A 20888-nucleotide genomic window follows, 5' to 3' on the forward strand; every position below is an offset into this window, starting at 1 on the left:
GCAGTTGCAAAGTCACCCCAGCTGGCAGGGGGGGCCGGCGCTGGGAACCAGCGCCAGGGCCGGGCAAGCCCCTTCCGCCGCGGGGGCACACGGCCGGCAGCTCCACGCAGCCCCGCCGGGCCCCGGCGGGAGCTGGGGTGGCGTGGGGGGCGGCTGCTGCCCCCGCTCCCCGCCAAACCCCCCTCGCCGTGCCGAGGAAGAGCGGCGGCGGGAGGCGGCGCTTGGCGCGGGGGGTTGAGGGGGGGCCGGCCCGGCGGCGGCGCTCCCGGCCCCGCAGCGGCCCCGTCCGCGCCGTCGGGCGGCTGACGGGCTCCGGGAGGCACCTCCCGGCGGCGGCAGCGGAGGCTGCGGCGGACGTCAGAGCTTCCCCGGCCCCCGCCGGCCCCCGCCTCCCGCCCTCCTTCCCCCCCTCCCCCCGTAACCTACATAACGCCGTGGGAAGGGCGGCCCGAGCACGGGCGTCGGGGGGGGGGGTGTGGGGGGGGGAGCGGGCTCCGCCGTGTTTACCCTGCCCGGGCAGAGGCGTGCAGCCGGCCGTACGTGGCGGGATGTGGCCGGGGAGGGCTCGCTTCACCTCCCGTGGCTAAACGGGAAGAGCGAACACCGTCTTTTCCTCCCTCCCTTCCTCCCTCGCCCGCGCCCTGTGTTTCGGTGTGGATGCAGGCGGCGGATGAGCGATTCGCAGCTTGGAAGGGGGACGGGGAAAACATGTCTGCAGGTTTTTCTTTTTTTGGGGGGGGGGGGGGAAGGAGACGGCGTTTGCTTAGTCTGTGTGAATTTTGCTAATCTGCATTAGAGAACCGCTGGTTTGTGGTTGAAAATGACAGGAAATCTAGAACGTCTTATTTCCTGTGCACAATGACAACAGTTTAAAAAAAAAAAAAAAAAGGGTAATCGTCGTATTTATTTAGAATGGTGCCTCCTGCCCCGGCGGGGAGAACAAAGCCGGGCAGCAGCGCGGGAGGGGCGCCCGGCCCCGGCCCCGGCCCCGGCCCGGAGGTGGCGCTGACCGGCCCCGCGGGAGGGGGCCCGGGGCCACGGGGCGCCGCGCCGTGCCCAAGGTCACCGGCCGAGCGGGGCGGGGGGGGGACGGGGACACGAACACCGAGCCCCGCACTGCGGGAGGCGCCCCGCGCATCTCTGCGTCCGCGGGTGGCAGGTTTCGGCAGAGCCCCTCGGCGGCGCAGGAAACAGTGCTAAAAACACAAATAATAACAGAAAAGAAGGAGGGAGGTGCGGCGCGCCCCCCCCCCCCCCCCCCGCGCCTCGTCCCCTCCCCGCTCCCACAGCCCTCCCCGAGGGCGAGACGGGGCGGGGGCGCGGCGCCCCCCCGGCGGCGGGAGGAACCCCCGGTGCCGGTGGCGGTGCCGGTGGCGGGGGCGCGGGCAGGGGCCGGGGCCGCGATCGCGGCGGCGGCGGCGGCGGCGGCGGGGCGGGGGCGCCCATCGCGCAGGCGCGGCCGGCACTGTCGAAGAATCGAGGCGGCGGCGCGCAGAGGCGGCGGTGGCGGCTGGAGCCCGGCACGGCACGGCGCCGCCGCCAGCCCCGGCCCCGGCCCCGGCCCCCGCGGCAGTCCCCGCCCCGCCCGCCCCGCCGCGCCGCGCCGGCCCCCGCCGCCCCGCGCCGCCCCGTAGTAGCCAGCGAGCGGGGGAGCCGTGCGGGCGGCAGCGGCCGCAGCCCTGCGCCAGCCGCGCCGCGGAGATGCGCGTCCCCGCCGCCCTGTGAGCGCCGCCGGCGGAGACGGCGAGGGGAGCGGCGTCCCCCGCAGCGGCTCTGCCTGCCGGGGCGCCCGCCGCGCCCCGCTCCAGCGCACGGAAGAGGAAGGCGAGGGGGAGGGGGCCCGGCGGACGGTCCCGCTGCGGCCGCGGCGCCCGAGCCTCCCCGTCGGGACTCCGGTGGCGAGGGGCGGAGGAGGCGGCGGCGGCGGCGGCGGCCGGAGCCGGAGCGGGGGGCGCTCGCCGCTGCCCCGGGGCCGGGACATGTCGTCGGCGGCGGTGGCGGCTGCTTCCCGCAGGCAGTCGTGCTACCTGTGCGACCTGCCCCGCATGCCCTGGGCCATGATCTGGGACTTCACCGAGCCCGTCTGCCGGGGCTGCGTCAACTACGAGGGCGCCGACCGCGTGGAGTTCGTCATCGACACGGCGCGGCAGCTGAAGCGGGCGCACGGCTGCTTCCCCGAGGGCCGGGCCCCGCCGCCGCCCCACGCCAAGCAGCCGCCGCTCTCCGCCAAGGAGCTCCTGGCGCAGCAGCAGCAGCAGCTCGGCCACCCCGCGGCGGCGGAGGCGGCGGCGCGGCCCCCGCCGCAGCCCCTGGAGCGCTACTCGCTGGCGGCCGAGCGGCCGCCGCCCCGCCTGGGCGCCGAGTACGGCGGCGGCCGGCAGGTCAACGGCATCCTGGTGCCCAACGGCTTCCCCAAGCCCGAGGAGCCGCCCGAGCTCAACCGGCAGAGCCCCAACCCGCGGCGGACGCACGCCGTGCCCCCCACCCTGGTGCCGCTGGTGAACGGCGCCGGGCTCCCCGCCGCCATCGGCGGCCTGGGCAGCCGCGCCGCCGCCGCCGCCGCCGCCTCGCTGGCCGCCATCTCCGCCGCGCCCGCCCCGATGGCCGTGCCCGTCCCCCAGCAGCCGGCGGCGGCGGCGCAGGCGGCGGGGCAGGCGGCGGGGCAGCCCGGCGAGCTGGGGCACAAGCGCCCCGGCTCCGTCTCGTCCTCCTCCTCCTCCTCGGCCGGCGGCGGCGGCGGCGGCGGCGGCGGCGCGGCGGGGGAGCACGACGGCGGCGCCAAGGAGAAGCGGGGCTCGGCCGAGAGCCTGCCGGCGGCGGCGGCGGCGGAGCTGGCCGCCGAGGGCAAGGGCCGGGCGGGCGGCGAGCAGGAGTGGCTGGCCAAGCCCAAGACGGTGCGGGACACGTTGCTGGCCCTGCACCAGCACGGCGCCCACACCGTGCCCCCCTTCGACAGCAAGTTCAAGAAGGAGCCGGGCATGGCGGGCGGCAGGCTGCTGGGCTACGAGACCAACGGCGCCGTGGCCAAGCCAGGTGAGGCGCCGGCGGGCCGGGGGGCGGTGGGCAGGGCGGGGCGGGGGGGTGGGGGGAGGCTGGGGGTGCTGGCCCGGCGTGCGGGGCGGGGGGATCCCGGGCGGCTTCGGCCCGACGGCCGGGGTGGTCGGGTGGCCGGGGGGGGGGGGGGGGTGGCCGCGGCCACCCGTTTCTGCGGTCGCACGGCGGTGACCCCCGTGCTCGGCGGCGCGTTGCGACTGCGCTGCCTTCTCACCCTCCTCCTCCTCCCCTCTGCCTCTGCAGGGGCCCGGGCCGCCCGGAAGAGGAAGCCTTCCCCCGAGCCGGAGGGCGAGGCGGGCCCCCCGAAGATCAACGGGGAGGTGCAGCCCTGGCTGCCCACCTCGTCGGAAGGGATGAAGCTGCCGCTGACGGCCACCCCCTTCATGTCGCCCCCGCCGCCCACCGCCTCGCCCCACTCCAACCGGACCACGCCGCCCGAGGCGGCCCAGAACGGCCAGTCGCCCATGGCCGCCCTCATTTTGGTGGCGGACAATGCCGGGGGCAACCACGCCTCCAAAGACGCCAACCAGGTCCACTCCACCACGCGGAGGAACAGCAGCAGCCCCCCCTCGCCCTCCGCCATGAACCAAAGAAGGCTGGGCCCCGGCAGGGAGGTGCCGGGCCAGGGGGCCACCGCGGCGGGCGGGCTGGAGCCCGTCCACCCCGCCAGCCTGCCGGACTCGTCCCTCGCCGCCAGCGTCCCGTTGTGTTGTACCCTCTGCCACGAGCGCCTGGAGGACACCCACTTCGTGCAGTGCCCCTCCGTCCCCTCCCACAAGTTCTGCTTCCCCTGCTCCCGGCAGAGCATCAAGCAGCAGGGAGCCAGCGGGGAGGTGTATTGTCCCAGCGGGGAGAAGTGTCCCCTGGTCGGCTCCAACGTCCCCTGGGCCTTCATGCAGGGGGAGATCGCCACCATCCTGGCCGGAGACGTGAAAGTGAAAAAGGAGAGGGACTCGTGACTGGCCCGCTCCCGCCGCCCGCCGCCACCTTGAACTCGAACTGCTCGAATTCTGTACATATCTATAAATATATATATATAAATATATATATATATCTCCAAGACAAGGGAAATGTAGACTTCATAAACATGGCTGTATAATTTTGATTTTTTTGAATACATTGTGTTTCTATATTTTTTGAAGACAAAAGGTATGTACTTATTATAAAGGCATTTCTTCTAATTCTTCTCCTTTTTTTCCTTTTTTTTGTTTTGGGTTTTTTTTCGTTTTGTTTTTTGTTTCTTTCCTTTTTTTCTCTTTTGTTATAGCAACTATTTGTTGTGCTTCCCTGGTGACAGTTACTGTTCAATGTAGGCTGTGACTTGCGCTGCTTTTTTTAGAGAGCACTTGGCAAAACAGAAATGCTTCTAGCTGTATTTGTATGCACTTGTTTCTTTTTTTTTTTCTTTTTTCTTTTTTTTTTTTTTAAATGCCAAATACACTTTCTGACATTGTAAAGATTGCCTTACTGTCTGTGATTCCTTATTCCTGGCCCCTGTCCTGTAGAGCTGGTCGCATGCAGGCTTGGTCTGAGGCGGTTGGGGAGAAGAGTGGCTAGCCAAGGCGGGGATGCCCTTTGCCATCCCGCCGGCCAGGCGAGCTTAGGGAGCAGGAGGGCTTTTTCCCAGAAACGCGCGGCTCGGGTTGCGATGGCAGATCCGCCAGATCCAGTCCTAAATTCCTCTGTGTTTCTCAAGGGAAGTTGCCTCCGGAGTAGGATGTGGAGAGGTGTCCGAGAGGCGCTGTTGAGTTAGGGAGTTCTGGGTTGGTTTGGTTTTGGTTTGGTGTGTTTTGGTTGGTTTTTTGTTTTTTGTTTTTTTTTCTCCTTTCTTAAGGCAAAATTGACCGCAGTTCACGTGATCAGTGTAAGATTACAAAACTGCATTTATTCACCAATTACATACCATAATGTGGAATTATGATAACAAACTTAATTATACGATTGGCAAAGGTGCCAACGTAGCACTGCCATCTTTGAAGGTCTTCAGCGTCACTTCTGGGGCTTTTGTGTCTTTGGACAAAGCTGGGGAGGTGGGGGAGAGACTGGTTTTTGTTTTTTTCTTTTTTTTTTTTTTTTTTTTTTTAATTTTACTTTGATTTTCAGATAGTGCAGGTGGACTTTGAGTTTGCTTATCAGTCACCTCTAGTGCTGTTGCTGTTTGTTACTACCGCTGACCCGGTATTTCCAAGTAGTGGCAGGTACGGTGTGGTACAGTGACAGCAGTGACTGAGGCTCTGCCAGATTGCCTGCGGGCATATCAGTGACAGCCCAAATGTGGGTGGAGGAAACCTGTAATTTCCTTATTACGTGTGCTTGAAACAAACCTACTGCTATTCTTTGAAAATGAAAATATAAACTGGTTGAAATGAAAGCAATTAGGGCTGCACATAATGGCCCTGGCCCTGCCTTTTAAGCTACTTTGGAGAACTCTTTTGTAAAGCCACTTCTTTTGATCACGCTTCTGCATCACCAAGCAGACTTCTAAAATCAATAAATCATTGGTTACTAGAAATAGTTCGAGTCTTATAGTGATGTTTTTGTGCTGTTTATAGTTCGTTGGCAACGCTGCAGCTGTACGAGCCCTTCTGTCGAGGTGTTTATAACTCAGTTATAAGTGGTTGTTTCTGAGCAAAAGGGTGGCGAGGTCGTCCCTTCCCGGGGACGGGCTAATAAACACTTTCAGTATCGGAAGAGGAGGAGGAAAAGTCTGTTCAGCCGACTATAATTTGAAGAATTTTGGGTGCTTTTTAGTCAACTGTTCTTATTGTGATGATGTTCAGACTGCAATTTAATGCAGAGTAGATCTTTTTTGGAAGACTACTTTTCTTTTTTCTTCTAAAAAAAAAAAGAAATGGTCATGATTAGTATTTGAAGATCAGAACTGCACATGCACAGTAATTTTTTATGAAGTGTTTAATGAGCACACCCACTACATTGTGTTCCATATTACAGGTCAATGTAATATTAGGTAAGACTTGCATGATAAACAAATTCATTGAGTCAATATTACGCTTTAAAACTTATACCTATAGTCAAGATTGGTGTCTTATGTAAACACATTTAGCCAATTTGAAGAAAACGCACATTATATATATATATACCTATATATATACCTATATATAAAAAAACCAACTGTAAAGGATTCTTTGGAACCACTATGATCTGTGTAAATGTGTATTTAGGCACTTTATTAAAAAAAAATGGATTTTGAGTTGATAGATGGTAACAAGTTCTTCAAAGTTGCTTGGCATAATACCTCGCATGGGATGAAGCTCATGTTTTTGATTAAGGTGGTATCCCTACTCTTAAAAAAGAAGCAAAACCGAAACCCCAAAGCCTCCCTAAAAAGGCTCCCCCTTTTGCGTTACAAGGTGGCCCAGCTCGCAGCCTGCCGAGGGCAAGACCTGCTCCTGACAAAGCATCCCCTTGTTTTGGGGCTGAGGGATGTTGGTGGGACTGGGCAGAGAGGGCAGTGAGGAAGCGCACCCTCCTCCTCCTCCTCCTCCTCCTCCTCCTCCTCCTCCCCGCCAGCCGCCCCGCTCCCGCAGCTCTGGGACTCCTGGAGAGGATGGAAACTCCCCACCAGTGATGCCAGGCAGTGGCCTGGGAACAATGTAGGTGGAAAAGAAATGGCTCGTGGTGGCTACGCTCGCTCAGCTGATGCTCAGCCCCCAGACCCTGGCCAAGTCTAACCTGCACCATAGAACTTAAGAATGGCAAAAGGAAACAAAACAAACAAACAAAACGAAAAAAAAAGGGGAAAAAAAAAAAAAAATCTGAGGGTGTTCATACATAGCTCATTTTTCTCACATTCAGTGTTGCTTTTTTCCTTTTGGTTGCTTTACTGAGTTACAATAACGCTCTGGTGGATTCTCCCTTTATACCAGTTTACTACTTGCTGGGCTACTAGCTTTTTTCTTTTTTTTTTCTTTTTTTTTTTTATTATTTTGAAGTGCTTTAGCTGAAACAGTGCTGCTGTTAATATTCCTTTTTAAACTTTTTAAAAGGTGATACTGTAACTTGTGTAGTATTAAAAGTGTTTTAATGAAGAATGTGTGATTTTTTTAAATTTTTTTTTTTCAAACCTACTTCCATCCCTTTTTTTTCAAAGATCTTTCTTTCCTGGCTGATCACCTGTATGGTGCTTTTGTTGATAGCTGCTGAACTAACCTGTTGACATTTTTACATTGATTTTTTTTTTCTTCACTTCTGGAACTAAGTATAAGGAAACTAGGAGCTTTAAATACTTCTTGCATTTTTTTTGTATATAAAAAAAGAAAACTCGAAAAAGCTATAGTTGCCCAAGTGCAGTATTTTTCAATTTTTTTTTTAATACTGTTTCCGACACGTATTTGTAATCGGGCAGCAGTGTGGGGCAAGGGGGGGTGCGTGGAGCCGGCGGGTGCTGCCCTGCGCCTGGGTCCCCGGGGGGTGGGAAAGGTGCCACGCAAGGGAGGCTTTGACCGCCTTTGCGGTGGCCTCAGAAAACCTGGTATGTTTGGGAGCTCTCTTTTTAGATGTGCTGTAAACCAGGCCATGGCAACCGTGTGTTTTTATGAACTAGCACTTCGGCAAACGGTATAAATACATTTGAGAGTGCTCTCTAGTGGTTTGTTATGTCAACAGAGCCCCGGGATCCTTTCCTTCTGCGCCCGGGCCAAGCCCTGCTCGTCCATCCCGCCGGTGGGGCAGCCGCTGTCGGCGGGACTCGACGGGATGGGACGCTGCTCCGGGGACTCCCGGCCACCCGCTCGCCCTCCCGGGCCGACGGCTCGCTGGCACCTGCCCACCCGGTTGCACCCGCTCCTCGTCTCCAGTTTGCTCCCCGAAGCGGCGTGGGTCGCCCCGTGGGGAGCGCGGGGTGTTACGGCCCAGGTGCAGTCCCCCCACGGACACAGCCCCTCCTCAGGCAGGAGGAGAAGACGTTGGACTGCGGGGAAATCAATGGCACCGGGAGTAGCTGAGCTCGTCGTAAACTGTGACATTTGTAGCCCTGGCTCCTACCGCTTCAGCGCGTGTTTCGCCACAACAGGGCTACAGACGGGACACTTCCAATAATTAGGCTTAGAAAGGCTCAGCCCTCAGCATTTCATGTTTCTCCTCCTGGAGCGTTTGCATTGAGGTAGCTCCAGCTGTGGCTTTTGAAAAATAATAATTAAAAAAACCCCGACAAACCCACCTTTCCCCAAGTGGACTCTTGTTTGTTCACATGGCACAGTCCAGCCCAGTATAAACTACTCCTTCAAGCCTGTGCTCCCAGAGATAACAAGGCAAGTAAAAAAAAAGAAAAAAAATCAAAAACCCAGAACTTTTTTCCGCTCTTAAACCAGAAGGTGGGCCTGGGCAACGTATGGGTTCACTTTCTGCAGGGGGTGGGTTGCAGCGGGTGGCCCTCGCCGCTTTCCAAGCAGGACGATGGGATGGCCCAGCCGCCCTTCCCAGCGGGATCCAGCAGGACTCCGGAGTCACCCTCCTTCCCTTGGCCTTTATTCCCGGGGGCAGCGGGGATGCCTTTCCTCTGCCACAGCCCAAGGTCAGGCAGATGAATGGAGTGCCTGCTTATCCACTTCATCACCCGGGGCTGTTGCTCCGGAGGTAACTCTTTCGCTGCCTTCGGGCAGCCTCTGGAGCAAGCTGTGGGCTTTGAGCACTAAGTGCAGGGTTCACATTTGAATCGCTGAGCTCCCTGAAAGGCTGAACCCTCCTGAAGCCTCCCTTCTGGGAAAGAAGAAACACGTCTCCCATCGAAATCTCCTAAATGCCTGTTAGGGGCCACATGGCTGTCTTGCTTGGTTGGTAGAGGTGCACTGAAGATGGGGTGACAACTCTGCAGTTATTTTTATACACACTTCACCTAACTTTGCTTTTCTTTCTGCCACTCAAGAGCCAGTTTTGTAGAGATTGGTATAGCAGAGTACATGCTAAAACCCAAAACGCTGCATCAAGTGGAAGCCCCTTATAAAATAAACTCACAGAGAAGCCAGGAAAAGTTCACGAAAGCTGCCTGCTGTAGTAGGGGTTTCTTCCATCACATTTGATTCCACCGCAAGAAGCATCCCTGCTCATTAGCTCCCACCTCCATGCAGCGCCGGGGCAGGGGTGAGAGCCCACCCTGCACTGCACAGTGCCCAGCTATGCACCCACCTTGGGATCCCCTTCTATGCGCCCCCCCCCGACCTGCCACCTCTTGCCCCGGTGGTCCCCAGACCCGGGTGCCACCATCCCATCCTGGGGCACCTTGTCCGCGAGCTTGCCACGAGGTGCCAGGGCAGCAGGGTGCCCTCCTCGGTGGAGGGCTGTGGCTTCCCTGGAAAACCCTGGGGAGCCTCTGATTTTCATGGAGACCTCAGCTGCTGTCCCTGGGAAGGAGAGCATTCACTCTTCACTGCAAAAAATGCCAAGTATTTGTTTTCTTTTACCCTTTTCCACTACAAAACGCTTATTCCCCGCCCCCCACCCGGCCACAGAGATGCCTCATGCTTTTTTTTCTTGGCAACCATTTGAAAACAAACAGAAGATGAGTAAACAGAGATGAAAGGGGTTATTGGTTCACCAGGTCGCTTCCTTGCAGCGAGAGACAACTCCCGTTCCCGCACGGCTGGGCCGGAGCGGCTGGCTGGCAGCTGGGAAATGGGCAGGCGGTGGGCTGCGGGAGCATCCCGGCTGCGGATGGGGTCCTCACCCTGCCACCCACTTGGCCAGGGCCACAAGGAAGCCCCTTCTCCTTCCTGTGGTTTTGGGTTTTTAATTCTCTTTGCATCTTTATGAGCTGAAGGAGGCCTGATTTTTTTTTTTTTTTCAAATAGATTCCCTGAATTTTTCTTTCCACCAGAAATCCAGGTTTTCCCCAACCCTTTTTTATAGGATTGTCATATTCTCCAACTGTTCAGTACTAAGAGGACCTACAGATATTAGGCAACAACTGCATAATGCAATAAAGCATTTAATTTTGTCCAGACTATTTACAACTCCTTTTTTTTTTTTTGGTCTTACTTAATTCAGCTGCTGCTAAGCACTAGGAACAAACAATTTTCTCTTTTAAAATGCATCACTCCTCAGCCGATAGTTAGAAAGCTCACAAATTAGGGTACTATATGAAAGACTTCAATGGGAGCAGGGGAAGGTGGTGCTGAACATCACCTTTCTTTCACTTCACAAAAATCAGGAAATAAATCAGCTCCTGCACACTGACTCATACCTTTGCAGATCCTACTTCATGCATTGCAATGAAGCAGAACCAGCATAAGCACCCTTTGTTCCATCACACTTTCCGACCTATTCGGACTGTAATAATAATTAAAAAAACCAAACCACCAAGTTCCCTGTGATTTTGTGGTGGTGATTGAATAGGGCTCAATCCATTTTCCCTATGAGAATACAGTTAGGGCAACCTCCTTTTCAGAAATTAGAGAAGGAAGGTGTTTTTTTCCTCGCAGAAAGTACCATGCTATCTTTATTAACTCTGGGCAACAAACACTTCATGCAGTAGTGGCACTGGGTATCAACTTCCCTGCACCTGGGAAGAAGGGGGCTGGATGGGCCCTGCTGGGGCTTTAACTCGTCATTCCAGGGACTTTAATTAGTTCAAAATTTCTGCTTAGACGTCTAAGCTGCGCCTTCTGGCTTTCCCAGAGGAAACAAATTATGATAAGCAGCACGAAGCAATGATTTTTAGCTGTGCTTTTTAATAGCTATTTTGATGATTACTTTCATATGAGAGCCCTTCTATTTGTGTAAGCCCTCTGCTTTTCTTTGGAGAGACAGGCAACCTGTGCCCATAACTGAACCAGCTACTTTATACCCCCCATTAATATTTTTATAATCCAGATGGTTATTTCACCTCACCAGTTCTGCTTCTTTGGATTACTGTGGCTCTTTGCCCAGAGCTCTTTGTCCGTCCACGTTAAAATTAACTTGCGAAGGTGGAGGTCTGCCTTCTGCTCCTCTCCTCCACAATTCGGTTATTTCCTGAAATCTGCCTCTTAACGGCGAGGCTTTCCAGGTAGCGAGGCTTTCTGGGAACGGCGGTGCGTGCTGGGTGGTTAGACATTTGGCCTCCGGCCACCCCTCGGGGAGGACTCGCAGCAAGGGCTCTGCAGGTCTTGTGTGGTCCTGGCGCTGGTGGAAGGTGCGGACCGGCAGCCCAGCCTGGCCCGGCCACGCTGCCTCCCGGTTATCTTCTGAGCAGGAACATTCTGAACTGCAGCGGTAGCATGTGTTTCTTCATCCTGTGTCACATAAGTTTCCTGACATTTAGCTCTTTGGGGTGGATCCCTTCCTTTTCTGCAAAGAGTGCCAATTTCAGTGCTGCTTTTGATGGATAACAGTCCACGAAGGGCTGGAGCAACACCAGTAAATCTGGTTGACGTAGGCAAGGTTCCGGGCTCCCTTTTTAGCTGCTCCCTGGCCGCAGAGGGACGGGGTTACCTGCCCTGCCGGCATCCCCTCGTCCTTCCCCCATCACCCCTGCTGCCGGCAGCACCCTCCTTGGGGGAGCACCTTCAGAGGTGCCTGCAGGGGAAGGGGCTGTCCCAGAGGGTTGGCGTTTGGCCATATCGACCCTTCTCACGGGGTGCCACCTCAGGGCTCGTTTAAGCTCTTCTTCAGCAGCTCCAAAGAGGTGCTTTGGCATTGCCTGTTTCATCCCGATGGTGACCAAGGGAGTTCAGCTAGTGGCTCAGGGGCTACGTTTGGCCTATCAAAGGCTGCGCATGTGGCTACTTCTGTTGGCAGAGGGCTTTCTCCTCCTTTGCTGAGCCTGATTTTATTACAGGTTTTTGGCTCCTGCGTGAGAACTGCATACAAGCCCCTCGGAAAGCCCAAGCAGTGCTTAATCCATAGGAAAAGGTACGAGTGCTGCTCCAGCACAGGCTTCTTTTGGATGAGAAAGGCAAAAGGCAAAGAGGGCTACCGGCTGCATTTGAGGTTGTTGCAGGTGGAGCCAGCCTGAGCCTCTGAGTGAAATGTGTGTTTTGCAGCTTGCCTTGAGTTCCTCTCCTAAGCAAAACCCCGGCTTAGGTCAGTGAAAGCAGGACTGCAAGATCTGTTCCTCTTTCATTTTGTCCCTTTTTAAGAAGGTGACGGTAATGAAGCATCCTTTCTGTTTACTGCTTACAGCCAAAACCCAGTATTGCTTCTGCGAAGCAATTTGCACCTGACCAGAGTTAAAAAACAACCTGATTTCAAAGCAAAGATAAAGGACTGTAGCAAGATAATATACTTTAAAAAAAAAAAAAAGGCTAAATTAGGTGCCATCCATCCCTGCTTCTGCCTGTTGAGTGTGGGAGCTGAAAGCTAGCTGGTCTAATTTGCTCATCATTCCTGTGAACTAAGGCCCAGGCTAGCAGCAGGGACAGGCTGGTGACAGCAGTCTGAATTTAATCCCTCTTGCTGAGATGGTACATGGCACACTCCTTCAGGTGCCCCTCCTCCCATCACGTCTCGGTAACCAAACTTTGGGTTTTGTCATAGTACCCACAAGTGTATCAGTTAGGGTACACGTTGCCAGGAGCTGTTGCACAGAGTCAGGCAAGAGTGGTTTAGGCAAATGGTAAGCAATACTTGTGAAACAGAGTTAGTGTCACCTGGGTTTCATTTGCTTTTAAAATGGGATTAAGAAAGGCAAAATAAGGTGAATTTGCTCTCCAGGCAAAAAGCAAAGCTCATCTTTTAGGGACTGAATTGCTGACCCTTAGTCAGTTTAAAAAACAAAACAGAAAAAACGACCTTCTTCTGTTGCAATCCATTCTCCTTCTAATCCTAAACTGGATCCTATCCTGCCAACAGCTCTCTCATTGACTTCATCGGCTCCACGGGAGCATCCCTGTGGGTAAAGTTACACCAGAAGTGCAGGAAGAATCAGGTCCTAAATGTAAATGATGAGTTACAACACACACAGTTTTGCTCTAATTATTTATAAGAAATAATTTCATTATAAATAGGTTTTTCAGTTAAATGTATTGCTAGCATTACCTTATTACTTATTCATAATTAATTAAATCATAGCAGATTTCTATGTTGTTATCATTTCCATATACTATAAATAATTCAGAAAAAATGTTGGTTCTTTCAGGGTACTTTGTATGTGCAGATAAGGCAAAGGAGCAATCTGGGCCTGAGCAGAGCGAAGTTACTCTATCCTCAACTTTTTCACAAGCACGTCTTTAGAAAAAATGGGAAGGAACAGGGCAGGGGGTGGCCAATGAGTGAAATGAAATGCTGGTTCCTGTCATCAGCATTGCAGGGCTCCTGGCTCCATGCAGGGCATCTCCTGGCTGCTTTTCAGAGTAACCAGAAGGAAGTGCAGATCTGTAGGGTGAAGGACTTGAAGCTGTTACTGATCCACTGGTTTGACTTTTCTCCGCAGTATTTGCTTCCCTTGAAGTAAAGGGAAGGGGGGGTTTGTTGTCACTGCAAGCTTGATTGGTCTTCTGAAAAACAAACAAGAAATGTTGTTGGAGAATTCACATTTATACTAACTTTAGAAGTGTTTCAGGTTAACTTACCTGGGAAATACAATCCTTATTCGTGAATAGCAAGAGAAAAACATCAAGCTTCCAAGCAGAATCTCACATATACTTTAAGACTTTGCTCATTGGTACTGGCATCTCACTGGTTTATAACAAATAGGAAGGGCTGGGAGAGTTTCTTGAAGCCTTTTATTGCTGGTGCTGTCTCCTTAACAGTGTCCTAATGGGGAAGAGCTTTGTGAATCCTGAGATGCAAACCGTGTTGGGATGGGGGGGGGCGGCTGGACTGCAGCAGTGGGGTGTGCTCCATCACCCCCAAGCCCACCGGGGAGCTGGTGGAGGCAGGAATCGGGGCGAGCGTAACTGGGTCAGGCACGTGGAAGGTGCGATAGAGTCAGGAGTTGCTTCAAAGTTGAGGAAATGAAAAGAATAAGCCCGAGAAATGAGCTGAAACAGCAAGCTTCATTTAAAACGCTGGATACGCTCCCTAAGTGATTTTCTGGGTGCCAGCATGTCTGTGCTGCACTTGTGCACTTGCACCTCAGGAAATATTGGCGTAGCACACCCGTGGGGAAATCACTTGCGAATAAGGCTGGCCACCAAGACATGGCTGGCTGGAGTTAGGCTGTGCTGGATGAAGGACCAGCTTGTGGCTGGACTTCTCCATCTCATTTCCCCACCGGGGCTGCATAGGGCCGAGGCAGAGTGTTTCAACAGGGGGGAGTTGCAAGGGGATGGTGCCACTTCTATCGGGAGAGCTGTAGGAGGCACCTCGTCATCCCTGGAAAATGCCTTACCAGAGAGAGGAGGGCTGAGGAAAGTCCTGCCTGCAGGGAGGTGAGCGGTACCCCTGCATCCCAGGAAACACAGGCTCCTGCCTGATCTCCCTTCCTCCCTTGCTCAAAGTCAATGGAGGAAAAGAAGGTGGAGGTGATGCCAACAGAGAAAAGAGCATGTGGATTGGGGCCCCTCATGCAACCCGTGTGGTAGGAAATGGTTACGGTGCCTCCGCATTGGTTCGGCCACGGAATATGTGCAGTTGTATGCCGCATATCTGGCATGCAGCTGTCTGGCTTTCCTTTGGCTACAGTCACCCGACAGCGGGTAGATTCCTTATAGATACATACTTAATAGAGCTATCCTTGGTTACTGTCAACAGGAGGGGGTTTGTTGGATGCAATCCTCTGCAGAAGGCTGTTGGATGCTGGGGACAGCTCCTCTCCTTCTGTCCCCTTCCTGATGCTCAGCCAGGGCGGGTTTGCTCCCCATCCCTGGAGCACGACTGAGCGTAGCCTCCCCATGGGACAGCTGGTCCCTCTTCAGCTCCAGCGGGATGAGCAGCAGCTCGCCAGGCCCGATCCCAGCTTTCGGTCCCCCGTGTAAACCCTGGCGGTGCTGGAGTCGCTGTAGATTTACGGCAGAGACGAAGACCTGGCCTCTGCGAGTTTGGAAGAGCTCTGCTCGGTAGCGCAGGAGGAAGCGGGGGCCCTCCTGACGAAAGAGGGTGGTTGGGTTTCTCCATCTGGCAGGCAGCACCGAAAATGTCTTGTTCTTGTTCTGGAGAGTTCCCCAGCCATGCTAGAGAGTGGCACAGGGGAAGGAGCTGCAACATGATGCCTCTCAAACCGAGTGTAGCCGGGGAGAGTAAAGCTTATAGTAGCAGCTGGGGCCTTTAACTCTCTAATCTCCCGCTTCTCATTATGTCAGAGTCTCCAAGCTTTCTGTTAGACCAGTTGCCTGCGACAGTTTCCTGAAGGGATGAGACTCTGCTAAGATTAAAAAAAAAAGGAGATTATTTGTTTGAAAATTAGTGGTTCGGACATGCAGATTTTTGTGTGGAGGCACGTCACCGCCCGCTGCGACGGGCGCGAGAGACCTGCTGTGAAACCCAGCGCTCCCAGGGACGCAGCATGCTGGAGCTGCCTGCGCTCTCACTGCGTCTGTACAGCTCCAGCTTACCCTGGGCATCTGACTTTCTGGTATAGCCATGACCTGACATGGATTGGGCCTTTTTTGGCTGCCGGGTGCCATCAGGTTGTCCAGGTAGCAGCTTGCCGTGAGGGGGCTGCCTTGCAAAACCTGCAAAACTGCAAAACCTCCCTGTGTTTCTTGCCCTACCACGGTCCCATCATTACAGAGAACCTGGTGCAGAGGTGTGGACTCAGCGGGCCCCTTGTCTGCCAGAGCTCAGAGGGGCTCCCCAGCAGAGCCAGCTTACTTTCCCTTCACCATCCTTCTGTGTGAACTTCCATCTCGTATTTTTGGCCTTTTGAAACAGATGGGAAAAACTGGGCCTAAAGGTCAATAACCCAGCCTGGTCAACGAGGGGGGTGGAAGCGTTCTCTCCCCCCAGCCCCAGGGAGCCCTGGCTCCCCTCCGGGCATGGCATCGCAGGCAGGGGTAAGCAAACGAGAAGAAATTGCCCTGACTTAGCAAGAGGTCATGCAGAAAGATCCATGCTGGCAGACGAGACAGTGTGCTAAAGATAACTGTTTGACAAACTATATTTACTCTCCCTTTCTGGGAGGACTTACAGGGGATTTGGAGCATTGTGCTAATATAAGCCATCCAGTGCCTGCGGTGGAGGAAGCGCCTACTCGGGGCTTCTTTGCGCTTGTGTCTTTGCAAGCCATGAAAGGGGACACCGCTGAAAATAGCCTTGTCTCCTAATTGTATTCTTGGGAATGCTAATCAGCAGGCTTGCTCTTCCCACCAGCAGCAACCGGGCAGCAATGCTGTGTGATCAAATGCAGCTGCTTCCCTCCTCGCCACCACCATTTCTCTCGCCAGCAGCGCCAGTTGTCCCTGCCTGTGTTCCTCCCTAACCTGCAGGGGAGGTGACCCATTTTAGGGGTTCTCAGAGCCAGGGGAAAGCCCATTGTTCATGTTTTCTGGGTGTTCTGTGAAACCTCTGCACTGGAGCTGGCTTTCTGCCTCCCAGAGCTCCGCACCTAAACAAAGGCAATGGGGGGTAGTGCTGGACAAAGGGGCGAAAGAGAGAATCCTCCTAAACAGTCGTGATTTTTCAGCTGATACTCAGTAAGCTTTCTGCCATACAGGAAAAGAGGCACTTGAGATTTTGAGTATGCAGTAACCATGACAAATACAGAAGTACAAAAACAGCTCTAGGCAGCTAGAAAGAACAATACCGAACAAACAAATCAGCCATCTGTACCATCTCTAGCTCCTAAAAGTAAACATAAACACAGACCCACACTGAAAAGGACTGTACTCATAATAAATCAATTAGCTCCACCAACCCTTGGAGGCAGCAGGGGGTGAGGGGCAGGGACCAGAGGAGCAGACTTCTCCCTGCCTCCCTTCAGGTTGGCTCTTGGGGCTCCCAAAAAACCCTCCTGCAGGCTGGGGAGTGAGGATCAGCTCACCAGAGCACTCCCCCCACGAGTGACAGCAGGAGTGACACCATGGAAAATCTCGACCCCAGGGGGGGATGTCCAGCGTTCACATTTCAGAGACTTCCTTTCCCAAGCCCCAGCCAGTGAGGGTCTTGTGATCCTTCCTCTCTCCTCTCCTTTGGGCACAGCAGGGTGTTGGGAAGGTTATAAATACAGGCAACTGTTTGCTCTAATCCATCTCTGTCCACGGGGACGGGTAGTGCATCAGGGTCCTCTTTCCTCACTCCCAATTTATCCCTGATCGACATGCCCATCCCATGGCCACCATTCATAACCCTCAGCTTGCTGTGTTTCTTACTGATGTCTCCTTATATGCCAAACACCCACAGAGACCCACCTTAAAAAAATCATCCTCTTGAGATGGAGAGGCACCAGAGTGGTGGTGGTGGGGTAGTAGGGTGGCCCATTTGGGAGCTTCGTTCCCTTCTATTCTGCACGGTGGGTGTCTTACTCCAGACAAGAGCAAGGGGGAATGGCCGGATTTGGTAATAAACTACCTCTGTGCTGCGGAAGCCCGAACCCCTCCACAGAGTGTGAAGACCAAGACATCTGTCCTGTGAAGGACCTCTGCTGTGTATCTAAGGAAGGGAACCAGACCCTTAGGGCTGCAAACCAGGGCTGCGCTCCCCACAGCCACCTCCGAAGTTAGGGTGCAGTGCTGATCCCACCAGCTGAAAAAGGACAGCAATGGAACATGTCTCCAGGCAGACATCTTGGGGTTGCTGACCGGCTTCCACTTTTGAGTCCCCTAAGCTGTCCCCAGCCTCCTGTGTCGGGCACGAGGGCTGTGTGTGAACTGCTCCGCTCACCTCAGGGGATGCCGAGACCAGAGGCTATGCAGGGCACGCTTGCAAAGTCGCATTGTCATCTCATTGCTGGTGAAGTCGGCAGGCAGGAAGGAGTTTGCTGTTACTGTAAAGATTTGCACTGGCTGTGCCTAATTGCATCCCTTTGGGGAGGGCAAAAGTGGGTGAAACTTGAGTTGGGGACAAGGATTAGGAGAGCAATGCAGACTGGAGGAGAAAACAAACACACCCATGAAAGGGTGGCATGCTAAGCCTAAAATCTGTCACTGTCAGAGAAAGAGCAACAGCAGCATCTGTCTAATAGCACATACCGATGGGGTAGGAACTCTTTGTTGGTGCGTGACCTTCAAGTCATTGCCAGGAATAGATTTTGGCTCCAATTTCAACCCTAAGTAAAGCACCTTCTCCTGTCATGATTTGGAAGCTGAGGTATTTCAGTTTCCAGAAACAAACAGAGCTTGCAGAAGGCAGCCCGATGGCCCTGGCTGCTGCAGACCCCCACACGGCAGCAGCTCCAGAAACGGCCGGGCTCTGCGCTTCGGGAACGACACAGGGCAAAGGGGCTGGATGGGCTTCACCCCCCCTGCCCCTCGCCATCATACAGTGGCTCCCGTACGCTAATGCAGCTGCATATTTTCTCCTAGTATGTAAGAAAATTAATTTTGTCAGTTCACTCAAAGGACTGAGTGTTTTTAACAGTATAATTTAGTTGTCCCAGGCTCCTGCTGCTGGTTTCCATACAAGAGCTCTATGTCTTTCCAAAGATCCCGAAGCCCAACAGCCGAAAGGAAGCTCAGTTTCTGAACGGAGGAAGGCCACCTCCTCTTCAAGTTAGCAGAAATACAAGGTGGGACCCAGGGGCCAAAGAGCCATCTATTTTGCATGGCAGCCATTACCTTCAAACCAAATTAATCAAGCCTCCCACTTTGACACCCTCTCCCCAGCCTTTTTTACGAAGGTGGCTGAGAAACATGGAGCGCTCTGCCCTTAAAGGAAAGCAGCAGCCCAGTGAGTGGAGGGCAGCACGGGGGGCTGGGGGGCACAAACGCCCTTCCAGGTGCTGCCCTGCCCTGCCAGCCCGGGCGCAGCCGCCAAGCCCCTGCGGAGGCACCGGGAGCTGCTCCCCTCTGGCTTTCCGAGGTGGACGCGTTGGAAGCCTGTTCTGACAGCAGAGAGGGTCCCCACCCTTGGCAGGGGTTTCAACAGCACTTAGAAAAGGGGTCCTGGCTCCCCTACCTCTGCAAACTGAGGTGGGGATTTGCTTCTTCAGACCTAGCAGCCCGCAGCGGGCTGCAATGAAAAGGTCACGGCCACGCACAGCCTGTGCTTCTTCAGTGGTCTTCATGGGTGTGCACGTGTTTGAGGGAGGGAAGGGGTACAAATAGCACATGCAGGCCCCTGCACACTCTGCCTGTCCTCTCACAGCTCAAAAGTTCCTGAACGACCCTCAGGAAGAAAATGTTTTGCTAAGCATCACCCAAAATGAGAGGTTTCAGTTCAGTGGAAGGCCACGTCTGATGCACTGCTGGAACCTGGGGAACTGAAATGAGAATCAGGATGAGCTCTTGAGAGCAAGCCCTGGCGGTGCAGGGGGACGCAGCTGCTTTTACCTCTGATACTTAAATCTCTGTACCTTCAGGAACATTTTCTCTGCTTGTTTAAAATGTCACTTCAGCAGCCATGGAGGAGAATACAAGCCTTTTGTTGCTGGCTGCGTCTGCTCGCTCTGCCTAGCAAACTCTGAATTGCAGGGGATATTACCCACCGCAGAAGTAGGATGGCTGTCTGGCAGTGTTTCAGAAACAGAGGAACAGGCTTGGAGCAGAGAATTTTTACAAGGACTGTTTAACTTGCTAAAGTCCGGCACCATTAGTTGGCTTCACGCAGGCGAGGAGCATACTGCTGCTTTATGGACCCACCATTGCCTCAGCTAGTCAGGCGTAGCAAGGCAAGGCGGATGGGAAGCCATCAGGACAGACGGGGTTGGTTTCGTATTCACTTTGTATGACTTTAAAGGAGCACGAGGCGTGTGGCAGAAGTCCACCATGTCTCATAAAAGCCCAGCAAAGATGGAAGTAGGCGTGCTTCTTCCAAGTCGCTAAGAGGAAGCTGGGCAAGGAAAGCCTAGCTGTGCCCTGTCGCCCCGAGGGAGCCAGGACCCGTCATCTTCCAGCAGTGGAAATGGTGGCGGGGACGGGTGCTGTCATCTGCAAACCCCTGTCTCCTGCTGTCATTAGGTTGTTTAGCAAATCCTGGGATCCCATTTTCTTCCTGCAGGCAACGCGTGAGCGTGCCAGTGAAATCCAGCATAACTAGAGCTGGGAAGAAGATACTCTGTGCATGACATTTAAAGTCTTTAAGGACGTTGTCAAAGCTGACAGAGCACCAAGCTGGTGTAGCAAAAGGAAAGTAAGGCCTTTATAGGTAGTTGGCTTAGGACTAACATCCTACACATGCACAGTAATGACTGTGGCGGGTCTGATCCATCCAAAAACATTGCACGGGACTGCTTGATTCACAGTGGGTTGGCAGAGAGCAGGGGGAGTGCTCAGGAGGGGGTTTCTTGGTTCTTTTTTGTATTTTTAATGGAAGCCACAGCACTTCTCTGTAGTACTGCAAAAAACCCCAGAAGTACTTGCAATTGCCTGAGCTACTGGAGCAGAAAACCCAATGCTGCTCCCAGCGCTGCAGGGGAACCTGCTCCTCCCAGGCATCTTTGGAGCCTGAAACCCACAGCAGTAGGGTGCCGGCTGCAGCCACCCTCTGCAGCAGCTACAAGGAGCTTTTCTGTACGGGGTAATTGTCAAACATACAAGGTTCTGTTTATTACCACATCCAACAGGGATGAAAGGTGCCTTACAGGCCTGTGAGATAATTCCTGGTAGTTAACACTCTTCCCAATTCCTGCCCAGCTGCGGTCCAGTTCTGTACATCTGGGTGGACAGGAGCTGTGGTGTCAGGATTTTCAAAGCTTGCAACTCCTGCGTTCATGCCTTTTAAGAGATTTGCTCTTCCAGGCACGCAGATAGGGTAGGTTTGTCCCTCCCTCAGGTCTGCCTTCTTCAGGATAAAAGAAGTGGGAGCAGAAGGACAGAGACGGTTGGTGCAGCATGGCAAGGAAAACTCTCCAGTTTACGGATCAT

General features: G+C 54.3%; 1 protein-coding gene across 1 annotated transcript; it reads left to right on the forward strand.

Annotated features, from left to right (window-relative positions):
• Window positions 1-1830: 1830 nt before the first annotated feature.
• Window positions 1831-6270, forward strand: IRF2BP2 (interferon regulatory factor 2 binding protein 2). Its single transcript, XM_069800727.1, has 2 exons — window positions 1831-3033; window positions 3298-6270. Exons 1-2 carry the CDS (start codon window positions 1980-1982, stop codon window positions 4011-4013), a joined length of 1770 nt encoding a protein of 589 aa, XP_069656828.1. The 5' UTR covers window positions 1831-1979; the 3' UTR covers window positions 4014-6270.
• Window positions 6271-20888: the final 14618 nt, after the last annotated feature.

The sequence above is a fragment of the Haliaeetus albicilla genome, chromosome 13 (assembly GCF_947461875.1).
Source record: "Haliaeetus albicilla chromosome 13, bHalAlb1.1, whole genome shotgun sequence".
Taxonomy (NCBI): domain Eukaryota; kingdom Metazoa; phylum Chordata; class Aves; order Accipitriformes; family Accipitridae; genus Haliaeetus; species Haliaeetus albicilla.